Source organism: Poecilia reticulata, chromosome 13 (assembly GCF_904066995.2).
Source record: "Poecilia reticulata chromosome 13, P_reticulata-male-v2, whole genome shotgun sequence".
NCBI classification, from domain to species: domain Eukaryota; kingdom Metazoa; phylum Chordata; class Actinopteri; order Cyprinodontiformes; family Poeciliidae; genus Poecilia; species Poecilia reticulata.
The window spans coordinates 15,548,490-15,571,851 of NC_088842.1; the positions used below are offsets into that span (position 1 = coordinate 15,548,490).

At 37.7% G+C, this 23,362-nt stretch overlaps 2 protein-coding genes across 7 annotated transcripts in view; one reads left to right on the forward strand and one right to left on the reverse strand.

Annotated features, from left to right (window-relative positions):
- The window catches only part of fchsd2 (FCH and double SH3 domains 2), a 69,484-nt gene that overhangs the window by 25,493 nt on the left and 20,629 nt on the right, over nt 1–23,362 (reverse strand). For 2 of the 6 annotated variants that reach the window (XM_008425540.3, XM_008425542.3), the window contains exons 4-14: nt 14,948–15,027; nt 14,360–14,504; nt 14,072–14,205; nt 13,427–13,481; nt 13,015–13,143; nt 9,359–9,481; nt 7,548–7,643; nt 5,948–6,022; nt 2,940–2,978; nt 1,426–1,542; nt 1,211–1,315 (exon numbers count right to left, since the gene is read on the reverse strand). In XM_008425540.3, the coding sequence (XP_008423762.1) occupies nt 1,211–1,315; nt 1,426–1,542; nt 2,940–2,978; nt 5,948–6,022; nt 7,548–7,643; nt 9,359–9,481; nt 13,015–13,143; nt 13,427–13,481; nt 14,072–14,205; nt 14,360–14,504; nt 14,948–15,027 (1,098 nt within the window). The remainder of the gene's footprint in view (nt 1–1,210; nt 1,316–1,425; nt 1,543–2,939; nt 2,979–5,947; nt 6,023–7,547; nt 7,644–9,358; nt 9,482–13,014; nt 13,144–13,426; nt 13,482–14,071; nt 14,206–14,359; nt 14,505–14,947; nt 15,028–23,362) is intronic. The other 4 variants (XM_008425541.3, XM_008425544.3, XM_008425543.3 and 1 more) reach the window with 2 other exon arrangements.
- Nucleotides 7,638–23,362, forward strand: part of p2ry2.1 (purinergic receptor P2Y2, tandem duplicate 1) — a 44,341-nt gene continuing 28,616 nt past the window's right edge. The window contains exon 1 of the mRNA XM_081614683.1: nt 7,638–7,791. The gene's annotated coding sequence lies outside the window, so the exon portion shown is untranslated. The remainder of the gene's footprint in view (nt 7,792–23,362) is intronic.

A 23,362-nucleotide genomic window follows, 5' to 3' on the forward strand; every position in this document is an offset into this window, starting at 1 on the left:
AATTGAATCTAATATCTTTTGTCCTGCCTTTATAATTATAAACTCAGAACTCTGTGATTAGCTCATCTGTATGAAATGAGCACATCAATTATTTAGCGACTTATTCATGGGAGAAATGATCGCCTGCAAGAGCAAAAGAGCTAAAATTCAACTTTAGACAGGGGAAGGAAGGGCGTAATGAAGGGTATATGAACAAATTGTGGTACTTTATAATAAATAGGTTCCAAAATTAACAGCTTGGCAAGGTCACTAACACAACACTGCCTCTGAATTATCATTTATAGGCCAAATTTCTCAAGATACAACAATAAACAAGGGTAAAATTAGGCATCATGGTTCATTTTTGGATATGCAAAGAGGGAGGGGCCAAACAATGTGACATATAAAGATGAAATAAGGACAAAATTCAGACATTTAGACCTTGAAGAGTTGCCAAAAAAACAAATAGAATCTAGTTGAAAATACAGGAGACGACAGTGTCCTCATTAACAGTGAGACATGTCACATCTGTGAGGATTAATGAATAAATAATTGATTCTCCTGCAGAAAGAAAAGATGAGTCAGAGAAAAAGATTGTGACTCTGAATGTTCAGATATGTCCATCTCAGTTATTTATCTCAGGCATTTATTTGTTTTCACATTTAAATTTCTCTGACATGAATCACAGTTTTGACTTTTGTCTGGGTGATTAAGAGGATTAAACTAAGTGATTAGTCAATTGTTAGGAAGGAAGCCACCACATTTGCATCCATATGGTCAAAGACTAGTTAGCAGGTGGCAGGAACACAAGAGTAGAATGCTTATATTTACAATGGGTGTTGGAGAAACAAAAGTTATTTGTGAATATCTGCATCATTTAGTATTTCAGCATCAGTGTGCAAATTCAAACAAAAATCTCTAAATACTGTTTTATGCTTTATTCTTGACACTATGTCTACATAGGTCATTAAAACTGATGCTGCTAAGGGAAAATAGTTTTAAGAGTTTATTGTTTCCCAGGAGCCCAACAGATCAAATCTTCTGTGACAGAACAGCTCAGAATAAATGTTCCTATTGATGCAAAATAACTATGTCAAGTCCTGTTTTAGTGTTTTTGAAATTCACCTGATGTTACATGTTGTAAAAGTGTCAGGGCCCAAAACCATACAAAATATAAAGTTAAAAGACAAATCCTGAAAAGCAGGAATTAAATATCTTTGGAATTACACACCTCAGCTTTCCGCATTATCTCTTTGGTGTCTTCGATCTTCAGCTCCAGATCTAGTCTGCCCTGCTCAGTGGGAGGCAGGCCATGACTTTCACACTCTTCCAGAGACTAAACGAAAGACATTTGCATTATTTGTGTGTTTGTGCTTTTTTTTTTAACATCAAAAATAAACTTGGCAGAGTATAATAACTTCATGTTTGCAACATTTTTGGCCTTACTCGCTTGCAGTGAATAATATTCTTGTGCTCTCTGGCCACTCTGGTTGCCCATTTTCTGGCCTCTTTGTTCAGACTGTGCTCCTCGGTCGTTCCGGACTCCGACTCCAGCTGACGGCTCTGGTACACACAGCCACACAAAGAAACAAGCATAAGTAAATACACACACATCCAGCCTACGGCATGTAAACACAGATGAGTACAAAGTCAACGTTACAGTTCCAGGGAAAATAATTAATACTCACTGAACCGTTTCATACTTTGTCATATTATAACTTCAAACATCAATGTTTTTCATTGGGATTTTATGTGGCAGAGCAATACACTGTAGTGCTTAATTGTGAAGTGGGAGGAAAATGATACATAGTTTTCAAATTGCTTTACAATCTGAAATGTGTGGCATGCATTTCTATTTAGCCCACATTGCATTATACCCACAAGTAAAATCCAGTAAAGGCAATTGCATTCACAAGTCAACATAATTGAAAGGTTTAGGTGAAAATTTGTTCATTCTAATCTTCCACATCACAATAATGTACTACCTTATGTTGGTCTACCGCACAAAACCACAATAAAACGCACTTGGTACGTTTAAGGCTGCAGCGTGATCAGATGTTTAAAATGTCATGGGATTTGGATTCTGTACTTTGCACTGTAGATGCTCAAGGCGTGTGATTATGCTGAGGCTAGTAATTAAGCCGAGGAAAATGTGAGCGTGAATGTTTCCTTCTCAAATAATTAATACACCATGTGTTGCAAAGCTTTGTTGTTATCCTCACAGATCAAAATAGCTGCTATTAAAACCGCATGCGGAAGACTGACGTTGTGTGAAAAATGCAAGCGTGTGTATTTGTGTGCACAGCAACAAATGAAGAGAGCAGGAGGTGAAGAGAAACAGTCCAGTTCTGTTTATATGCTGCTTTGATGTGTTTTAAACAAATGCAGGAAAATATGTATGCTTAACTACAACCAAATGTCTCTATTACTTACCACTGATAAAATAAGTAAAACTAGTCCTTACTAAGAGCTTCTTAGATTTACAAATACAGTATATCTCAAAACATGTGGTACTTATGTGTCAAGAACTGAAAAGAAATGTGAAATAAAAAGCTGTGAAAGCAAAAAAAAAAAAAAAGAAAAGAAAAGAAAAGAAAATGCAAACATAGCCTGGGGATGCACAGGTATTAATAACTAATCTGTGTCCGTAAACCACATAAGATGGGGTTCCCATAATTTGATAATAAATATGCGTCATGCTCTTGTACAGAATATTTTAACTGTGTCTTTTCATGCAAGTCAGACCTTTTAATTAAGTGCTGATTCAGTAACACTGGGGCATTAATCCCGCTAAGTATAGGTGTGAAGCTGAAAGTATTACACAGGAGATTTACAGCTTAATTACATTTGGGCGCTGGAGATTCGAGGGGAGTTAAGGGACCAAAGCAAATCTCTAGATTAAAAACAGTGGCAGTGAGATAAAATGCCACGGAAAGAGGGTCAGCTAATTTGTTCCTTACCAGCGTGCTGAAATTATCGGGCCAATTTCTATAAGCTTTCTGAATGCAGAAAAAAAAGGAAAGAAAAAAAAAGGTTATGCTGGTGCAGAAAATATTTAAGGCTCCTCCTTGAGGACAGTGCTGTTTTCAGGTTCTCCTTCTGCAACAGTTTTAGAAAACATGTCTATATACTATTTAATGAAGGCCACAAGAGCATGAAAAAATCTGAAAAACAAAAAAATTACAGTTTGGTTTAGCTGTTGCAGGACCTGATTATAGGTCGAGTCCGACGTCGGACTCCATTTTGGGGGGGAAAAATCCATAATTTTACATAAAAATCTTATTACAAAGTAGGAGATCAATGAATTCAGGTTTGATTGTCAGTGTTTCGTCACCTTGGAGCTATTGAGTTTATTTACGTGCGAGAAAATCCAGGTCAAAATTTGTACTTGCAGCTTGAAGCACTTGCAAGAAGTTCTCTCTGTTAATTTGAGAGAACTTAGAGTTTTAGATATAGTTTTAATATCTGTAAAGAGACCTTAACAAAACAAACATAACCTGTGTTATTATTTTTTACAAATACAAATCATTGTACACACATCAGTTCTTGTCTATGGATGCACAAAAAATTAAATTCTCAACTATTTTAAGGTTATAAAACTCAATTCACAATTACACATACATAGTTATAAGTACAAAATATTTCTGAGTGGAATTTTAATCCCTCGTCTTAGCCTAGCTATTGAAAAGTTGATTTCTCTTACTAATTGAAAAGTCCCTCTGACTCTAATCAATCTAATCAAGCACTCTAATTTCAAAAATAGATGTTTTTTTAATTCTCCTTTGAATAATGGTTCTCAAATTAAAAGTTTTTTCAATGTGAGATTATGCAGCTAAAATAAAAGACAAAGTTGTATTGAGACATTTCACACATTTGTTGGTGAAGGACACCAAGTACTCGGATGGTTCAAAGCATTTTGAATTATACTGCACTCCCATAAAAAGCTCAGCTGTCATAATAACACTCATTTGGATTAGTGTGTAGAAATAACAGTGGTTAAAGAGATGGCGAGGCACGCAGTTAAACAGGAGTGTGCCTTAATGGGCAGTAATGAATCTGCTGACTCAAGCTTCAATTTAAAAGTGTAAACATTCATCGAAGATTGCTGCTTGTTGCATGTCATCCTCTCATTCTGACCATGTGTAGCTTCAGTTTTTAATCATATTCTGAGTAAACAGCAGCCCCGAATAGAAAAACCCTAGATTGTGGTGCTAAGTGTCTACACCCATTTTTAATTGGAACATTTAGAGCTCACAAAGTCTTGTCCTGTTTTCCCAGAAAAAAAAAAGGAATCTGTCACCACAGCTTGGTGGAGCTGCAGGGCTGCCCAAACAAACAGAATTTATCACAATGAACAAGACATGCATCACACTTAACTCAGGGCATCATCATTTCTATAAGAGCTGTTTTAATGGATTCCTTTTAAAGCAAATGGGGCTTGAGACTCCAGAGTGTCTGCGGTAGACTATGGGTACTTTTACTCTGACTGCTTTTTGTCTCTACATTGAATAATGCTGCACTAAAACACCAACAAAGACAAATTTTTGATCTATGTCATCCCTTTAGGAACTTGACCTTTTTGTGTTGGGCACTATTTGACTGTGCAGACTACAGGTCATGTCTTCTGAGTCTGTCTGTAACCTATTTGAACACACAGCAGAAAAAAAAATTCCCCAAAATAAGAACAAACAGTTTTGACTTTTCATTCTGTTGGATTTCAATGGAGGTTCAATACAGAGGAAGAACAGAAAGGAATAGAAAAAATAACAAGAGATCTCTGTCTTCTTAGAGACATTTTTTGTAAGACTGCATCTTGCAAGAATATGCAGTAAAAGTTACAAAATGCTTTGAGAGACTGCTTCTGGATCACAGCAGAGCCTCTGTCGCCCCAGACGTTGATGAGCAGCAGCTTGCCTACAAAGCTAATCAATCCACTGAAGATGGTTTCACCTGGAGCCTCAACACCAAACAATTGATGTGCTGCTCCTCTGTATATTTTGTTTGACACATCTGTCAGACTAAATGTTACAACTTCTTCTTATATGAAATTTATTACAACAGCCTCACAGTTTAAACACAGTAAAATGATCACAAGTTTATGACCTGGTTGTAATCCTGACTGCTACTGATTTTTCTCTCGTGCTTAACTAACCCAAAAAGTTTGAGGCAATAAAGTCCCTTTAAAATTGGCTAAAGCTACACCTTCCCACTGAGTTTCATCCAAGTCACAAAGAATAGTAGCTGCTGAGCCATAATCATCAATTACAGTTTTACTGCTTAAAATCCTGCCTTTTAAATTTTGCCATCAAAGTTTTTCTCCCACTAGAAGCTGCTGAGTGAGACACCACAGCAGTGGGAGCTTCCGCCTGGGGTTTGCAGACATGGTGGATCTGTTTTGGACCTCACACTGGAAACTCTTTGAAACCTACGTGGGTAAATTGAAGTTTCTGAAAAATGAGTTTCAGCACAAACGTCCAGGGTTTCGTAACTGGAACTGGCCTCAAGATGCTAAATGTCCTTAAGACTACAAACAGCATAATGACAAAGAGGAAAGGGAAGAAAAAACTTGGTTTTAACAAAACTCCATCATTCTCTAATACAGTACAGGCTTATAAAAAAAGAATGCTTCTAAAGTAATTCCATACAAAAATGTTTTACATGGCAACACTAACAGTTCCATCTGTGCTGAAGCTGGCAAGAGAAGCTAGAACATCATCCTTAGTTTCATCCATTCAGAGCAAATTAATTTCATTTAATAATTACCTAGGCAGTCAAAATCTGTTCCAAGGAGGAAAATCACTTGAGGCAACTAACTAAGCTTTCAGTAAAGCTTTAGTTGACTACTACAGCTTGAATACTTGTTCAAGTACATACAGCATTACCACAGCAGCAGACAGATCTGATGATGGTGGTGTGGATGGTTTGTGTCAGGAATGAGGATGGGAATTCTAGCAGCTGATAAAACTACCTGTGCCAGGGTCATTCTCATGGCACTGACGGGCGACGGCTCAATGTCCACCAGCTGCTGCACCGAGCTCAGAGTCTGCAGCGCGCTCCCACAAAGAGGCACACACATAGACAGGAGGCATCCAAACACACACACACGCGCGCACACACACACAAGAGCAGCAGCAGTGAAAGCACACATAGTCAGGGAGGGGTTAATCAGGAAGAAAATAGATCAGGGTACAAGTGTTAGAAAATGTTGAAAAACTGGGAAATACATGGCAGGATTAGAGCATTGTTTATGCAGAAATACAGCTGCTTGATAAAATGTTCATACCTGTTGAACTTGTTAGCTTTTTGTTATATTACAACCACAAGCGTAAATGGGTTTTTTATTTATTTTTTATTGGAATTTTATTTGATTGACTAAAGTAGCCCATAACTGAGTAGAAGAAGGAAAATAATGTATGACTTGAGCTGAGTAAAGGGCATCGCTGGAACAAACTTTGTTAGAGGCTGTAAAAGACACAACCAAAAATAAAAAATAAAAAAAAATCAGGCAAAATTTGCATTTAAATGTTTCTCATCAAAGTATTCAATGGGGATGATTACAATCTCAAAGCACAATCTTGAAATGTTTGAATTTTAGATGACATGTACCCTTTTCCTTCCACTTCCCAGTTACACACTATTTTCCTGTTGAACCATCACATAAAATTCCAATAAAATACAATAAAGTTTGTGGTCGTAATGGTAAAAAAAAAATTTTAAACAAAAAGACCAAGAGGTATAAATAATTTGGCATGGCAGTGAAAAAAAAAGTTTACACAAGGACTGAGAAACTGGCAGAAGAGGCACAAAAGTATATGAGGAGCACGAGAGCACAAAGTGACTCACACAGAAGAGAAATGGACTCTGGAAATGTGCCACAGTGGAATTAGGAACTTTGTCTACAGACACATTTTTCATTGTAACCATAAAATACTTAACAAGATCCCAAGGGAGTGAAACAGCACAGCTCTGGATTTATTCACAAAGCTTCTGATCATTTGACAAAATTCTTAAACATTTTTAACACCCAACAACCAGTTGAATTTAAAAGATTATATATATATATATATATATATATATATATATATATATATATATATATATATATATATATATATATATATAAAGATTAAAGAACTAAAAAGATAAACTCCTGATGGACAAACAGTATTTAATATTAAACTTAGACCAAAGAGGTGATTCATGTTTCTGTCCAGTTGTCACCAGGCACAGTTTAGCTCGATCGCTCCCATCTTAAGTGTGTAGTATAAAGAATGCACAAGTGAGACTGATCAGACTTGCTTCTCAGTCTCTTTCGTATTAATGCAGTTCTCTATGATCTTCAGAGTACACAAAGAAATGTGATATTGCAGATCAGATATGCCACATCTGGCAAATGAGGAGGCTGACTTCATGTGAAGCGTCTGAGAGAGAGTCACAATTTGTTGTTTTACACGATATAGAGTTACTGTCCTGCTGCAAACTGGTTTATAAACAAACAATAAAAGAGCAAACCTTAACGTGTACAGGTATTAAGGAATCATCAGTGCGTACAGCTTAGGGATTCTCACCATGTCATATTCGCTGGCCTGGAACTGGAAGTCGTGCGCCTTGTGAAACACGGGGTTCTCTTGCATGAACAACTGCTGGTTGAACTCCTGTATTATCTGAGGAAGAAACAAGAGCAGACTATTAATGCTTTCATTTTGACAGTGCTGCAGTCGGATGGAGCTTCAGTAACTCTAAACTAACTCCAGCTGCTGATTTCTGGGCAGGGAAGAAACGCCAAAACCTTTTTACTCAAGATTACACAAGGTAAGTGCTTCACAATTGTACTTCAAGTCTGAGCTGGACGTTTTTGACCATCACCTCAGTGGTATTCGACGAATGGAGCATCTGTTGGATTTCATGCAAAAGGTTTTGAATGTAGATATCTAAGCTTTTTATAAGCTTTTCATTTCTGTTTGATTAGTAAAGAAAACATCCAGAAGAGGCTTCTTATCTACTTGCCAGACTATTTTCCACTTGTTCTTATCTTAATATTTGTGCATATATTACTAATACTAGTGTGTAAATAGCCAGCATGCACAGTTAGTGAGAACATTTCTGGAAATGGTTTTTCAGGAGGTAAATTTTCAAAGAACAAAAATTGTGTTTTGTGTGAAAGAAAGGCTGAACAAATAAGATATGCATTTTCTAAAATAATATTACCTATGTGTGCAAGACTGCTGAGCTTGACTCATTAAACCACGTTACTGTAACACGAGTAGTTTCTTGTATGTCCTTTAAATACTGAGAACTCTGGAAGTTGGTTTTGCAGGTGGGGACACATTGTTGAGCTAATACTTTGGCAAATAATAATGGGAAGCTTTAGATGCTGATTCACTGCATGTGCCTCTAGGTTGTCTCTGGATGTCTGGTAGACTCATTTCAATTGGAGAACAAAATAGCAACGCTTGTTACATTTTCAGCTGGTGTGTTTTGCTTTCACACTGTCAAATCAACAAAACCCTTTGAAAAACCTGTTCAAAAGGTTTGGTGGTGCTGCATCAAGAACCGGTGAAGGAAACAATATGAAACCTCTGAAGAAAACATGACTACAATTTCCTTCTTCACAAAACGTAAACAAAATGGAGTGGCGTCAGATTTTAGCTGTAGTAGGATTTTTCTCTTTTGTCTTTGATAGTACCTCTTGTGCTAGACTATTGCTTTTGTTTTGGCTGCATTTACCCAGAATGCCCTGTGCTGTAGTCTGCCTCTTTCTTTTATAGCGGATTTCTGGTCCACTTGAACTGTCATATGCATTCAAACCGCGCCGAATCCACTTCAACCGAACCAATACCTAGATTTTTAGACGAACCAGAGATTGCTTTTTTTTGTTCTGCATCATTCACCTCAAACAAATCGTACCTTCTAGGCAATTGAACCAGAGTTTGATTAAAGCCGACTAAACTGGGCGGTGTGAATGCACCCTCTAAGTGAATCCACTGTAAAATGGAGGAGCCAAATCAGGCAGAAATGGTTACAAATCTACTATGAAAACCACCTTGGTAGGAAAGTAAAACATTTTTGGACAGACTATGAACTAATGGGTGAGAGGGTATGGTGAAAGTAAGGTAAACATTTCTTATTTGTTGAAAATTTTCAGCAGCCGCATTACCCAGTTTATCATACATTGAGTGAACGTTAAGTCATGAGACAGCAGATCTATGGTTTTGTTTGAAAACATCACATTTAAATCCAACCACTCCCACTGAATTTCACAGACATTTACTGAGTATGCAGCTGATAAAATCCACTGATGATTTGATTTTATACACCACAACCCTTTTGATCTCCGTTCCTTCATCCTAAAATGAACTTCTAAACTGATTTGACTCACCCTGGAAGATTTTTCTAAGAGGAACTGGAAGGTGCTGTGAGTGGCCTGCGAGGCCTCCAGCTCAGTGCGGCACAAAGCCACCAGGTAGTCCTTCACATGCTCATAGATTCTCCCATCCAAGGCCTGGAGGACAGACAAAGAAAAAGATAACAGGTTTACAGTGAGTAGAGTGTTAGTTCAGTATACTTTCAGAATATTTTGTAACACATACTTAGCGAGAAAAGTAAGAAAATTTGCGTTTGGTCAATTGTTTCTTTGTAGTAACGATGCTTTTTGGCAATTAATTGTATACTCTCAACAAGCTTGTTCATTTTCTTTGTGTCGCATTTGTAAGAAAGAAGAATATAAAGAAAACCAAGCAGCTGTTTTCACTTGACAGCAACCATAAGAAGTTTGGATGAACAGACAGAAGGACATTTTAATGAGGTATGAGGCTCAAGTGATCAGCCAAGGAGAAGGCCACACTGCCAAACACACAAATCAGCCAGTGGGAAAAATAAAAGACTGAAGCTCTGTGGAGAGAGAAGGGGGAAACAACTGAGGAGGTATTAACAGCATTATTTGGTGAGAGAAAATAAAATAAAGGGTGAGATAGTTTTTCTAGGAGATGTGTGGAGTTCACATAGCTGCAGAGGAAGGTAAGAGAGTTCGACAACAGAGTGACCACACACTAACTCACACTTCGGCTTTCAAATATTCAAGGCACAAATAAACGAATCTGGCCAAATGTTTTTCCAATGCCGTCAGAAGCCTGAGTCTTCAAAGAAAAACACTAAAATATTTGATTTGATCTGTTTTAAATTATGATGTCCAAACTATTTAATTTTCCCTTTTATTTGACTTGGTGTTTCTGATATCCTTATAAAGCACTCTGATATGCTGCTGTACAAAATTAAAATCACCCACATATTTTCACACACATACACACACATACACCACGATATCGTAAAACAATAGGATATTGACAAGGAAATTATGTCATCAAGGGTGGGCAGTTGGCTGACTTCACTCCGCTTGTTCCCTCATCAGTCTGGTCATTTCCTTCTCGCCCTTTCTTCCCGTCCTCCCCTCCTCTTTTTAGCCATTTATGGTAGCGCTGAAACAAAGTGAGTCAGCTTCCAGAAAAAGCTCAGACCCGGCACAGCTGCCAGTTGGACAGTGTGTGTTTGTGTGTGTTTTTAGGCGAGCGACTGCATTGGCCCGAACAAAGCAGAGAGCACACAGGAGAGCAGAGGTGCAAAATGTAACTATTGGCACCAGCTTCGACCAGCAGAGGGAGACGTGGAGCTGCTCCTGACCTCCTGCTACAGCTGTTGCATCAACAAGGACAACAGTGTTTATGTTTAGGATGTAAGACATTGCTGCAGCCAGATGTCAGAACAGGAGAATATTTGAATTTAAACAATTTAAAAAAGCTATGCTGGTTTTCTCACATATCTTGGACCTAAAATCCTTGTTTTCTGTCACGTATGCAAGATAAATTGATAGATGACGTAGTTTTATTTTGTTGAAGAAAACATTTCAGCTTTAATAGATTTTTGTTCTAATTAAATCAGCAACAACTTCCCCTCTGCCACATCTCATGATACAGTTCCTCGCAAAAGTGGTGATATAAAATGAAAACAGCTCATGAAAAAATGGTCACAGATTCACATTAAAATTAAATAACTGGAAAAATGATAGTCAAATTAAATATATCAAAACAAACCTCTGTACAGTGCCTGGCGAAAGCATTCTAGCCACTTGCGTTTTTTTGAGGTTATTTTTTTCCTTCTTTTCATTGTACGGAAAAGAGTACATGGTTTCTAACACATACCATACCATACCAACTTTATTTATAAAGCACTTTAAAACAACCACAGCTGATACAAAGTGCTGTACATTAAAACACAACATAACAATAAAAACATAAAAACTCTTACAGTTTAAAAACAAAAACATACAATTTAAAACTAGATCCCGCTGGAGTTGAAAACCAAGTAAAATAGATGGGTTGGTTTTAAGACGAACTTTAAAAACTTTCTACAAAGGCAAATCTGAAAAGTGTGGTGTGCGTATTTAGCAACTCAATGGCAATACTAAGTAGCAGCCTTTGAGGGTGCAACTCTACAAGCTTCAAATCTAAAGAGTGAAACCCAGATATCATTTTTCTTTCACTTTTACAATAACTTTGTGTTGATCTATCACAAAATCCCCACTAAAACACAGTGAAGTTAGTGGTTGTAATGTGACAAGATGCACAAAACTCTGCAAGCCACCGCAAAAATTCAAGACTCTAAAAGCATGTATAGCCAGGCTTTACTGCACAAAGTAATAAAAGAAAGCTGAGGTAATGGCTTTGTCCGTTTGGTACCACTTCTCAAAAATGCATTTATCACAGAATTTCATGACATCGTCTAACCTCCACAACTAAAAGAAGAGAAAGTCAAGCAGAGAGCAGGAACAGCTTTCTTCCTCCTAGCAGTGTCCCCCTATTCTCGTTGTGTGTTTGCGTGAACATATTTGTGTGCATCCATACTTCCCTGCAGTTCTGTCCTTCTGTTGCAGTGAACTGAGGATCTATTATTCAGGGAGGCCTCCAAGTGGAGATGCTCACACTGTACGTGCCTGAGGGCCAGTGTGTCGGAGAAAAACTGAAGCAAGGCTGAAAGCTAGAAATAGGTTCTCGGAAATGTTTCATTTCACAAAGCTGAACTTACTTCTCGAGTCACTTTATTAGTCATGTAGTTTGCATGTTTGTTCAGCAACGAGCAGGAAGAAAGTGTCTCAGTCAGTGAATCGGGTTCAAAGGAGATACATTCATTAATAAGAGTTCAATTAACTACTCGTTTCAGTAATAAACTACCCAAAACCTAAGATTATGAACATTCTCATTTTTAACCAACCATTGCTCTGACGATCGCGGGAATCAAAACCCCTTATACAGCTTTTTTTTTTCTTTTCTTTTCTTTTTTTTTTACTCACATATGAATTTCAAATCATAACACCCTGGAAGACTGCAACTCTCTTTAGAGCCTCAAAAACTGTGATATCATCACTTTTTTTTTAGGCACAATTTTTCCCTTCAGCCTATTTTCTTCATATTAGTTTCTGGCAGTTTGCAGATTTACATTGAAGATGCTTTCCTAAAAAAAATAACAATGTCCAATTTGAGCTTGGAACCTGGAAATGTTTCCTCTCTGCTGAATGAAAAACTCTTTCTAGGTTTTAAGGCTAAAGTCAGCAGTAGAAGTGTTGATGTAGCAAAACATACTTCACTCTTTTTTTTGTTGGTGTTTTCATTTAGATTTTTTCTTACTCCACTCGTCAGTCTATGTATAGGTGTTATGGCAATTATATCACTCAGTTTTGCCCCTAAAAACAAATGAGTTTAGGTCAAAAGGCCTTGCTGAACACATATTTATCTACTTGTATAATTTTGTCAACTTTTGGTTAAAAAAAAAAAGTATCCAGATCAAACATGCACACTTTCCATCTTAAAGCGTTTGGTCAGACTCAAGCAAGCATATTAATTGAAATGGTTAACAACGTCATAAACGGTTACATAAATTTTTGGTCTGTGAAGCTAAGGATTAAATTCCAAATTCTTCTCAATCTAATATCTTCTTATCACAAACCCCAAAATTTCAGCTCTTAATTCATCTTTAAGTATGTACCTGTATGGAGTGCAGCAGGTCTGTGTGATAGTAGCGGTCATGATGGGCGTTTGCAGCAGCTAGCGTAAGCAAGTAGTCATTCCTGGCCTGTGTCGCTTTGGAGTTACAATCACTTCTCTTTGCTTTCAACTGCAATAAAAAAAAGAACATAATAGATTTTTTGTGCTTTTTTTTTTTTTTTACACTAAAATGTTTTAGATCACCAAACAAACTTCAATATTAGACAGATAATATCTGAGCAGATGGGAAAATGCAGTTATAATATGGTGTTTTTGCTAAACACAAATAGCTTTTTGTTTCACAAAGAGGCAAAGTTAAATATGATGAGATATTTAAGGTGTTAAATCACGTCTGTCTCAGGTGAGCGGTGAATTGGGAGAGGGCATTAACATTCATAGTAAGACCTTCTTACCTTCACACTTGCCTTCTGTAAACTAATTCTTGATTGAAAAAGTCCAAGTTTTGACCTGAAAGAACAAAATAAGACAGATAAGAACAACAGATTTTGTCTATACATTATGATGTATATTAATTGTGAAATATAGAGACTTCTGTCATAAAATCAGGTTTTTATCCATTTGTTTTTATCCATCTGTTTCCACCTTTTTATAATGTCACTTATCCACTGTCCTCTGATCTTTGCACTTTCACGTACAAAGATTGTGCCTGTGAAATTCCAGTTTCTCATCATCGCCCTTTCTTAAAAGCGTTTCGGCTGCCTCTGGCTTTCTATGAAGTAATAGAGAACAGATCATCCAATCGATGCGAGCGCTAGCCAGAGCCGAGAACTCAGTGAAGTGAAAATGTCACCATAGCTACTGCTACCAAGAGGTGGCAGGAAAGCAACACTCATCAGCACCAAGTCAAAATCTGGAACTAATTGTGCGATGGCAAAGCCTCAGATGCTCTTCTGCTCAGTTGGCTTTGCAATGAAAAATCCTGTTAGCATCAAAAGGCAAGAAAAATAAAAGATATGTGCATCATACAGTGTGAATCATCCTTCATTTATTTTTTTACAGAAGCTCTCCTGATAGACGCAGCGCCTTCCTAAACTTACTTGGCCTCTATGTCGGCCTTCTCTCGTACGGCGTGCGCAACCTGCTCGCAGTCATAGTATTTCTTTTTGGCTTTCGCCAACTCCTTCACCGACTCTTGCAGCTCTGCTTGAATGCCACTCAGCTGATCAATGGTCTGTGAGGAGCAAGCAGAGTGAAAGTTGAGTTGCCAAAGAAAGAAGTTAATCACCATGATTAAGTTCTTTCTTAATCATGTTAAGAAAAAGCTTAATACGATATAAGAGTAAAGGAGAACAAAGTTTGACTTGCATTTCTGCACATTGACTCACCTTCTTGAGCTGCTGCTCCTTATAGAGTCTAACGGTCTTGGCAGGTTCTGATATTTGACTCTTGTAGTTGTCACATACATTCAGTCTCGACTGGCTCACCTGAACAGTTCCCTCTAAGTAGGCTCTCCAAACAGCGTAAACATTCCTGGTTGGAGAAACAAAAAACAGTCAGTGTACACCTCTAAGAGCCTTTTGCATCAGGAGGGCCTGATTTGGCACAGTGTGAAGGATAAATAGTTTGTGTAGAAAACTAGGTGGATTTTTTTATCAGATGTTACTCAAAAAACTGAGTTGTAATTGTTGTTCTTCTGTGGTGTGTTGGAGATCTGACAGATAGATGAATGAGCAGCTTTTTTTCAGAGTAAATTTTAGGACATATGAATGCATTTTCTATTTTTGACACAGTAAAGATCTAGGTGTCTTTCTCAGAGATTTGATTTTAGCTCTATTTTAGATAACATTTGGCAACATTCAGGTATTGTCTCAATAATTCAGTTTAAACTGAGTAAAAAAAAGATACTCTGTCGAGGTTAAAATTACTTATGTGAATCCAGTTTCTTGTACGGAACAAAATAAAGGCAACCCCACCTATAATCTGTTCTCTGGTCGTCGGGGCTGATTCCAGGCCAGTCTCTCTTCAGGTACTGACTTGCTAACTTCTGCAGAGCCTGAAAGCACAAGCACAACAAGAGGGAACTTCATAAAAAGCAGGATAACGTAATACCTTTCTAATAATTCAGAGAGAAGATTACACTTGATGCCGTGACAAGCACAAGTAATGAAACTAAAATTAAATATTCAAAGATTGAATAAAGTTAAGTGGAAATACTTTGCAACTAGAGAAGCATTTTGAAGAGCGATTGTCATGGCAACGTCAGTGTGAGCAAAATCGCAACCTCAAAGTTGGTCGCCGTTTTGTGGGATTTTATATTTTGCTATGCAGACAATTTCTGCATGCAATAATAAATTAGCCCTGTAAGGCTTTCACTGTCTTTATTGCTCACACTTTATGTCCATTTTTAAAAGTTGAGACTCTAAGGCTTACAAAGAGTGGCTGGCACAGAAGAAGGAAAAGGTCAGAAAGGAGTCAGGAAAAGCTCACTGAAATCTAAGGAACTAAAAAAGAAAAAATGTAGTTCACAGCATTTGCATTTACAAATTAAAATTACTACCCCCCCCCATCCCCCCCCCTGAAACAGGTAGTGCATATACCTTAAATAGATTGTATTTGGCAACATTTACACAAGCAAATAAAAAAAAAGTGCTTTCTTTCAAAAACAGTATAGACATTAGCTTACGCGCTAAACCTACTGATGGCAGGCTGAGTGGATAAATTATGGAAGGAGGTAAATCTTGACCTCCTTGACAAACTCCTCACCATGTCAGATACAAAAAGACACCGTTAGCCGTTTAATCTTATCTCAACCTAACTGACTGGATCAACTCAACAGAAGCTGGAGTAAGCTGAGTATTTCTGCTTCAGATTTAATGTGTTTTTTTTTTTTTTTAATTAAATGGTGCACTGGGTCAAATCTGTGTCAGCACAACCGAACCTACCATCAGCACCTGTGTGTGCGAGCAGAAACTTTATGGCAGAAAGAGAGGCAAGCTCACATCTTGCAGACTGGGTCAGTGTGTCAGCACAGTGACACACACTGTGTGTATTTGTATGTGGCTGTGCAAAACACTCATTAATAAAGAAGTCATTAACAAACTGGAAAGAGCAAGCGCAACAACCCAAACCAGGCAAAGTCAGCCTAGGAGAGACGCTACACCCCAACATCAAATGCTCCATTCTTCAGATTTGCATGTAAATCAGGTCTCCATCCTCATTTAGAATTTTCCCCTCCTCTTTCTAAGTAGTTATTTTATTGTCTGTCTGAACAATGATGTTTCTCAAAGGCATATTTATCAGGTGGTATACTGTGGCTCCCTTCCTCCACATTATCTGTGCAAAATTACTTTCTGGGTATTCTCCCTCTTCTCTCTTTTGCTGTGAAATAATGATCACTAGTGTTTCTGCAGCAACGCATATTTAAAATCTTCACCTTTTACATCTTGGAACTTTGAGTTTTTTTTACTACGAGTACTTGCTGTTCTAAAATGTAAATATTTAAACCATGAAACAGCACAACAACTGCACTGTCAAAGTCAGTGCGAGACTGCATCTCGAACTGGGCCCTGCACTTTAGCGTTGACGGAGAAAAAAACGTCTTGCCTTAAGAGTTTGCTTGATCACAGTTTACTTTGACAAGCAACACAGAGGTGATCGGTGCCAAAGAGAAGTGAAAATGTTACACAAACAGAATTAAGACGCATATAAAACAAAATCCACTGCACAAAAACTGCTCTGTCCTGTGCATGAGGAAACATGTTTGCTTTAAGAATAGTCACGTTTTCTTCCTCTCTGACCCTGAAGGGAAGGGTGGAGTGGGTGGGAACGGTGGTGATGAAAGTTTCACAGACTGCGAGCAAGTTTGTTAAAGTGTGTCTGACTAACTAGAAAATGTAACGTCCTTCCTAATGCATGGACATGTATGTGAATGAGTTATACCAATGTAGAAGTGAGAACTATTTATCCACAAAAGGAGAAAAGGAAGAATGGAACATTTCAAATAATTTTTCAGAGCTCTGTAAATATTACTCATGGCGTAAATAATGTCCTAAAGGCTGGTATCTATAAAATTCTATAAAAAAAAACTTTTCATGGATGCTAAGTTATGGATTAAAATGTGTAACAATAACTATTAAGATGCCAGGAAACATACAAACTAGATTTCCAGCATTTTTCTGCATCTTTGTTGGAAGCCACTTCAAATTTACTGTTGCAAATTTATGTTGACTTCTGATTCTTGACTAGCAATCAGGTGGAGGTAATAAAAAATTCTGCCATTATATTCCTGCAGTCAATTTAAATGGTAGATTATTTTGTAAAGTACTTTTTTTTTGTCATAATGTCATCCCCTCATCAACAATATACCTACATATGCCTTAATGCTGTCATGCATGTTTGAGAAATCCTTTAATCTCTTGTGGCAGCCATCTGCGGCCGCCTTAATGCTTGCTTCCACGAAGTTTCTCCTCTGACCTGCAGTCTCAAACAATACCTCACCAATTAGACAAAAACAAAAACCTCACACCAAACTTTCAAACTTATTGAGATAAAAAGCCAACAGAAATTTCTAAACATCTCAAAAATTGTGCATTGTTTTTCCAAAACCTACAAATGAAACTTCTCTACTTTACCACTTGATCAGTTTGCAATCATGGAGGCAAAGCTTACGTTGTGCATCTTGATCATTGCCGCTTTCATAATTCACTGTACAGACACTTCATTTTCTCTACTTTCCATTGGCATAAATCCATTTTTTATTTTTAGTTTCCCTCAAACTCTGCACACAACAACCTATACTGAGAGTGTGAAAAAAGTTTGTCGTGGCTGAGCTCCGGTACGGTTTCCACTGATCATCCATGCGATTTTTTGGTCTCCTCATTTGGTCTTTATAATGATGATGTTCTCTAATGTTCTCTAATAAACTTCCTAGATCTTCATAGAACATCTAGATATATAAAGTTCGTTCCATACAATGGGACTCAGTTTACTAATATGGTGACTTCTAAGGGCATTTGTTTGTACTGGATGTTTTTTTTTTGGGGTGTCACTGTAAAGAGGGCTTAATTAAAATGAACACCACAGCAGTCATATCTTTCATTCTGGTGTTAATTTCTTTTTTTCTCCATACCGTCAGAAGAAATCCAAATAAAACACCGAAGAGCAAAGAATCAGGGCACATGAAAGCTTCTGCAATGTACTGCACATTTTTAAAAGTATGTCCACAAGCCAAAACGTCACAAAGCAGTAGCATTGTGGTCTCCGTTTACTTCTTTGTCAGACTCAGTCACTGACCTCCACTGTGTGCCGTCTCAGAATCTCTTTGTAGCCAGCAGGCACCGTAAGTCCTATGGTGACAGACTTGTTATCTACTGTAAGTGAGAGCAAAGAGTGAGAATCTGAGCAAAGGCAGACTGCTGACAGCCTGAACGTTTAATAACTTAGTGCTTGTTCATTCTCCTACATCTGCCTCTCATTTGCTACGTCTCCTTTCATTTTCAGTCTCATTCCATGAGACTTCTAGCTTCCTCATATCTTTTACATTTTTCATCGAGATGGCCCTTTTTCTTAGCTCTACTTTCTCACGCACTTTTTAAAAGTACTTTTTTTTTCACCTTCCGTCATCCTCAGTTTTTCTGTCATCACCTGGCAGCCACTTGAATGGCATGTTCCTATGGCAACCCCTTGGCCCTTCCTACGCGTCCGAGCTGAGGTACAAACAACTTTTTTTTTCTTTTTTTTTAAATAAATTCAGAGTTAAACAATGTTACAAAGTTACAACACATCCTGTTTTGTGGTCACGGTGGTAAACATGGTGCCTTGACAGCAGGATGTCCGGACTGGACTGGTGTGTGTGTGTGTGTGTGTGCGCGCGTGCGTGCGTGTGTGTGTGTTTGTGTTGTGTGCCAAGGAAAGTGGCTGATGGACAAAGGAAAAGAAAACAAAAGAGGAGATTGAGACTAATAATAAAATAATTTGACCAGTTACATCCTGTAATAATTTTCATTTTTCTTTATACATAAAACTTTTTTATCCCAAAGTATTCCCAGCTACTTAATTGCTTGATTTCCTTCAGTACTACAAGGGGGAGACTACAATGATTTGTGATAGTAAGATGACATTAAGGTTACTCACAAAACACACACAAAAAATGTTTAGCATTTTCTCCTGCTCTTTTTGTTTCCAATACATGACAAATAGGGGAAGCAGGTGCTTTTATCTATTTTTATATGGGAGTTTCAAATATTGGCATCGACTTTGATGATATTTATTTAAGTCATTTTTAAATACATTTTGTCAATTGTTACGGATTTCCATAAAAATATGAATTAACAATAGAAGCTTTAGCAACAAAAAGCCTGTTTATGAGTAAATTCACAGTAGGCATGTGAATGGCTTCACCTAGTGCAAAATACCCAAATTCTCTTTGATTGACTCATATAAAGTCATAGGAGTTGTATATTAATTAGAAAATTGTATAAAAATTCTCTAGTTAATTTTATAAATGCCATTATTAACTTCATCCTCACAATAAAGAACACATGCTGAGGAATTGTCTGAGGTTTACTTGCTGGATGGAAACAGATTTTTGTTTCTTTAATGGCAAAAAATGAGGTATGAACAAAATACAGTAAACAACATTTTATCCCAAAATACTCTAAATTGGTCATTTTTTGCAGTTTGTATTAAACAAAGTGGAAGCTGTGTCAAAAAGAATACAATTCTTCAAAACTACATATTTTCCAGGAACACACTAAACACACTGTTTCCTTTTCTCCCCACATAAGTGGATGAGAAAGGAAACAGTCTTCTAGATTGAAATAGATTACGCTATTGTTAAAGCTCTCAGTTTTACTCTGTGCAGATTACTTAATTAGTGAAGAAGTTTTGGTTGTTGTTTTTTATTTCCCATTTGGCTAATGAACAATCTCAAGTCACCTTGATACTTCTACATTGCGCTTGCTCTCACTGCTCTCACTGCTCCACTCTCTGCACTCTGTCTTAGTCCCTACCTGCCGTCTCTGATTTCTACCTGATATTAGTGTGGCTTTCTGTTCAGCCATTTCACTTCCTCAACTTCCTCTTCAATCAACAAACTTGATTTTCTTCCTGTCTACACTCTTCTGCTCCTGCAGCCGTGTGTGTTGGTTTGGTTCGACCCTGACCTCTTCATCTGCTGATTAAGAGCCGAAGTAAAGTCGCCGCTGATGGAGGAGAGTGTGAATGGAAGAGGACTCACACAGAGTGAGAGACGGGAGATGATAAGTTTAGGAAAAGACAGCACTCTGAGGGTCTATGGAGGGTATTTCTGGGGAAGGGCATGAGTTTATAAAGGTGCAACAACACTAAAATTTAAAAAAAAAGAAAAAAAAGATATATATATATATATATATATATATATATATATATATATATATATATAGGATTTTTTCTGCCGATACCGATACCGATCACCCATGAGGGCCGATCACCCATATGAGGGCCGATCACAGATACCGATCACATAATTTTTTTTTTTTTTTTATCACAAACACTACCGGTTACATTATGTGGAAAAAGGAACTATGAATTCACCTTAATTTAGACAAAAACTTGTTTTTTAATAACTTTTTCCAAGAAGAAAACTAAACCAAACAGGCATTGTGCAAATTGTACTGCTATTGGTAATACTATCTTTAACAGACTGATAACATATGAAGGCTCTGAAGAGGCTAAATAATGCAAAGAGCCAAAATAAAACCTCTTAACATTGCCAAAAAAATTCAAGCATGTATATAACTTAACATTCAAAGGCAAATACAGGATCCATTACAATAAACAATCTAGAGTTACTGAATGAAAACTTCCTGATAGCATGGCGGCTAGCTGATTGCTGCTAGTTCTGATTGGCTGTTTCTGACTGAGCGGAGTAATTATGCAGAGCAGGGAGGAGATCAAATATTTTTTTTAGAGATTATCTGTCTCATGTTAGAACAGTGAAAGTTTTAATACGTATGTAAAATTTATTTTTTAGGTTAGATAATGCAGCTTTAAGCAGAGGTTCGGTGTGAGAGTCATTACTAGGTGGATAAGCGGCGCTCCGTCTGTGAAATATTACTACCTGTAGCACGTAGCAGCGGTTCAACAGCGAGAGCAGAACTAGCGTCTTACATCGCAGCTCGTAAACTTAAATAATTTTGCGGGTTATTTGTTTAGCTTTCTGACCGTCATGCTAATCCGGGTGAGTGTTTGTAGCTGTGCGCTGTTTTACCTGCTGTCTGATCCTCCATATGTCTTTTTTACTGCAGTGAGCCTCGATGTAGCCAAACTCCGTCAAGTATGGCATTGTTTTTATGCCATATTAGCTTCGTTGTGTTGATGCATTTTGACGTGCTTCAATTTTCCGCCGCAACACGCAAACTTCCCCATTCACTCAGTGCGTTATAGTTCCACATCGCTTAGGATTTGTTGCTGCGCGTTTGCGCAGTGTGAAGGAAAGAGGAGACCAGCTGCACAGGCAGGCTGCGAAATGAGATGCAGGCGATCGGTTTGTGTGATCGGCAACGAAATCGTGATCGGCGATCAACGATCATGCACTTTTTCACGAAAATCGGCCGATTATGATCGGTGACCGATCGATCGGCACACCTCTAATATATATATATGAAGTTAGCTTTTTGCATGTCTTTACCAGATGTGACAGCTAACTTTTTTTTTTATTATTTATTTATTCTTATTGCTAGAGAAACAAAATCTCAAATCAGTAAAAACTGTGATGAACTATATACTAAAACAGAGAATGGATAAAAATTTATGATTGTGTTTTTTTTTTGTTTTTTTTGCTGCAGATGCATTGTTTACTACAAAGGATCAAGCGTACACTAAAGCAGTAAAATGATAAAATATTTTGTTATTTAAAAAATTAATTGAATGATTTGCTTCTTTACATGTTCTTTTGCATTTATAATATTGCATAAATTAAGCTAAACTGATTAAGTAGAAAAATCTTTTTCATCTAGTTAGTCGATAAATTGTCAGAATAGAATAATGATAGAGCAATCAGTTACTCACATAATTCTTAGCTGCAACCCTAATTTTGTATATGATAAATAATTAGTAATTTCCGGCAAAAGTCCATAGTGATTGTGTACAAATTTATAGATTAAGTCATTCAAACAGTGCATGAAACAGGACAATTTTGTTTTTGCAAATGAGCTGAAAGTTTTATACCCACTTAACAACAGGGAAAGGGAGCAAGCAAACACTGATAAAACTATGTAATCTCAAAATTATGCTGTCTGGATGTTTGCATTAACTTTAACTATATAGAAAATGTGAAAAGCAAGAGAAAAAAATACATAAAATGTAAAAAAGATGCCAAAAATGATTACGCTGATATAGGGCAAAAAATAGAAAAAAAAATGTTTTCCTAGAAATCATTCACTATAAATAAGCATACCACTTCTTACCATGCATAAAAACCTTGCAGACTTTACATAACCTCAACTCCCCCATCATATTAATTCTGATATATGTCGCGGCGTGTCTGCAGAGGAACGGAGTAACGGAGCAGCAGCCACAGAAAGCGGGCCGCCGCTGTTCTGTGTTGGGCTGAACAGTGAAGTGTGACCTCAGCTTGAAACTATTCCTGTAATGTTGATGTCGTAGGAGGGGGAACACGAGACAAGCAGCTAACTCTTACATGCAAAACACACACACGCACGCACACACACACAAACAGAGGACATGGATCCTTTAATTAGCTGCTGGTAATTGCAGCCGACTCTCTCACAGGGAGACGCCTGCTTTGACAAACTGAAGGGACAGAGGTTAAATGACCACGTCGTCACTTTCTTTGGCATTTTGCGGTCCTCCCACTCAAATGGTCCAGCTGTTATCTTGACTGTACAAGTCATGCTCTCATCTTTTTAAGCATCTTTTAATTCCCCTAAACGTTTCCCCTCCCCTTTTTCACTGGAATGCGTCTGTGGGAAAAAGCAACAAAAGGCAAAAGATACGCTTGGAGCAAAATTACCATTTCTGATGACAGGAGAGGGTAAATCAGCTTATTTATTTTAAGGATTCCCCTCATAAAATCGTTTTTCTTTCTTAAGGTCCATTGTGCTCAGACATTCCCACACGAACACACACCTACAATTAGCAGGACCTCCATTGTCTTACTGATTAGAGGGCTTGTTGCTAGGCAGCCTCCATCCCTAAGGTGGAGCAGACAGTGCTGAGGAAGAGCATCCCGAGGCGGGGGGGACGGGCGAGGCAATGTGGGCAAGGAGGGAGATAATGAGCGTCTGAATTCTGTCAGTGTGACCACAGGAAACCAAATCATTCAAGAACCATGAAAATGAAAACACACACTACACACACACGCACCCACGCACGCACGCACGCACGCA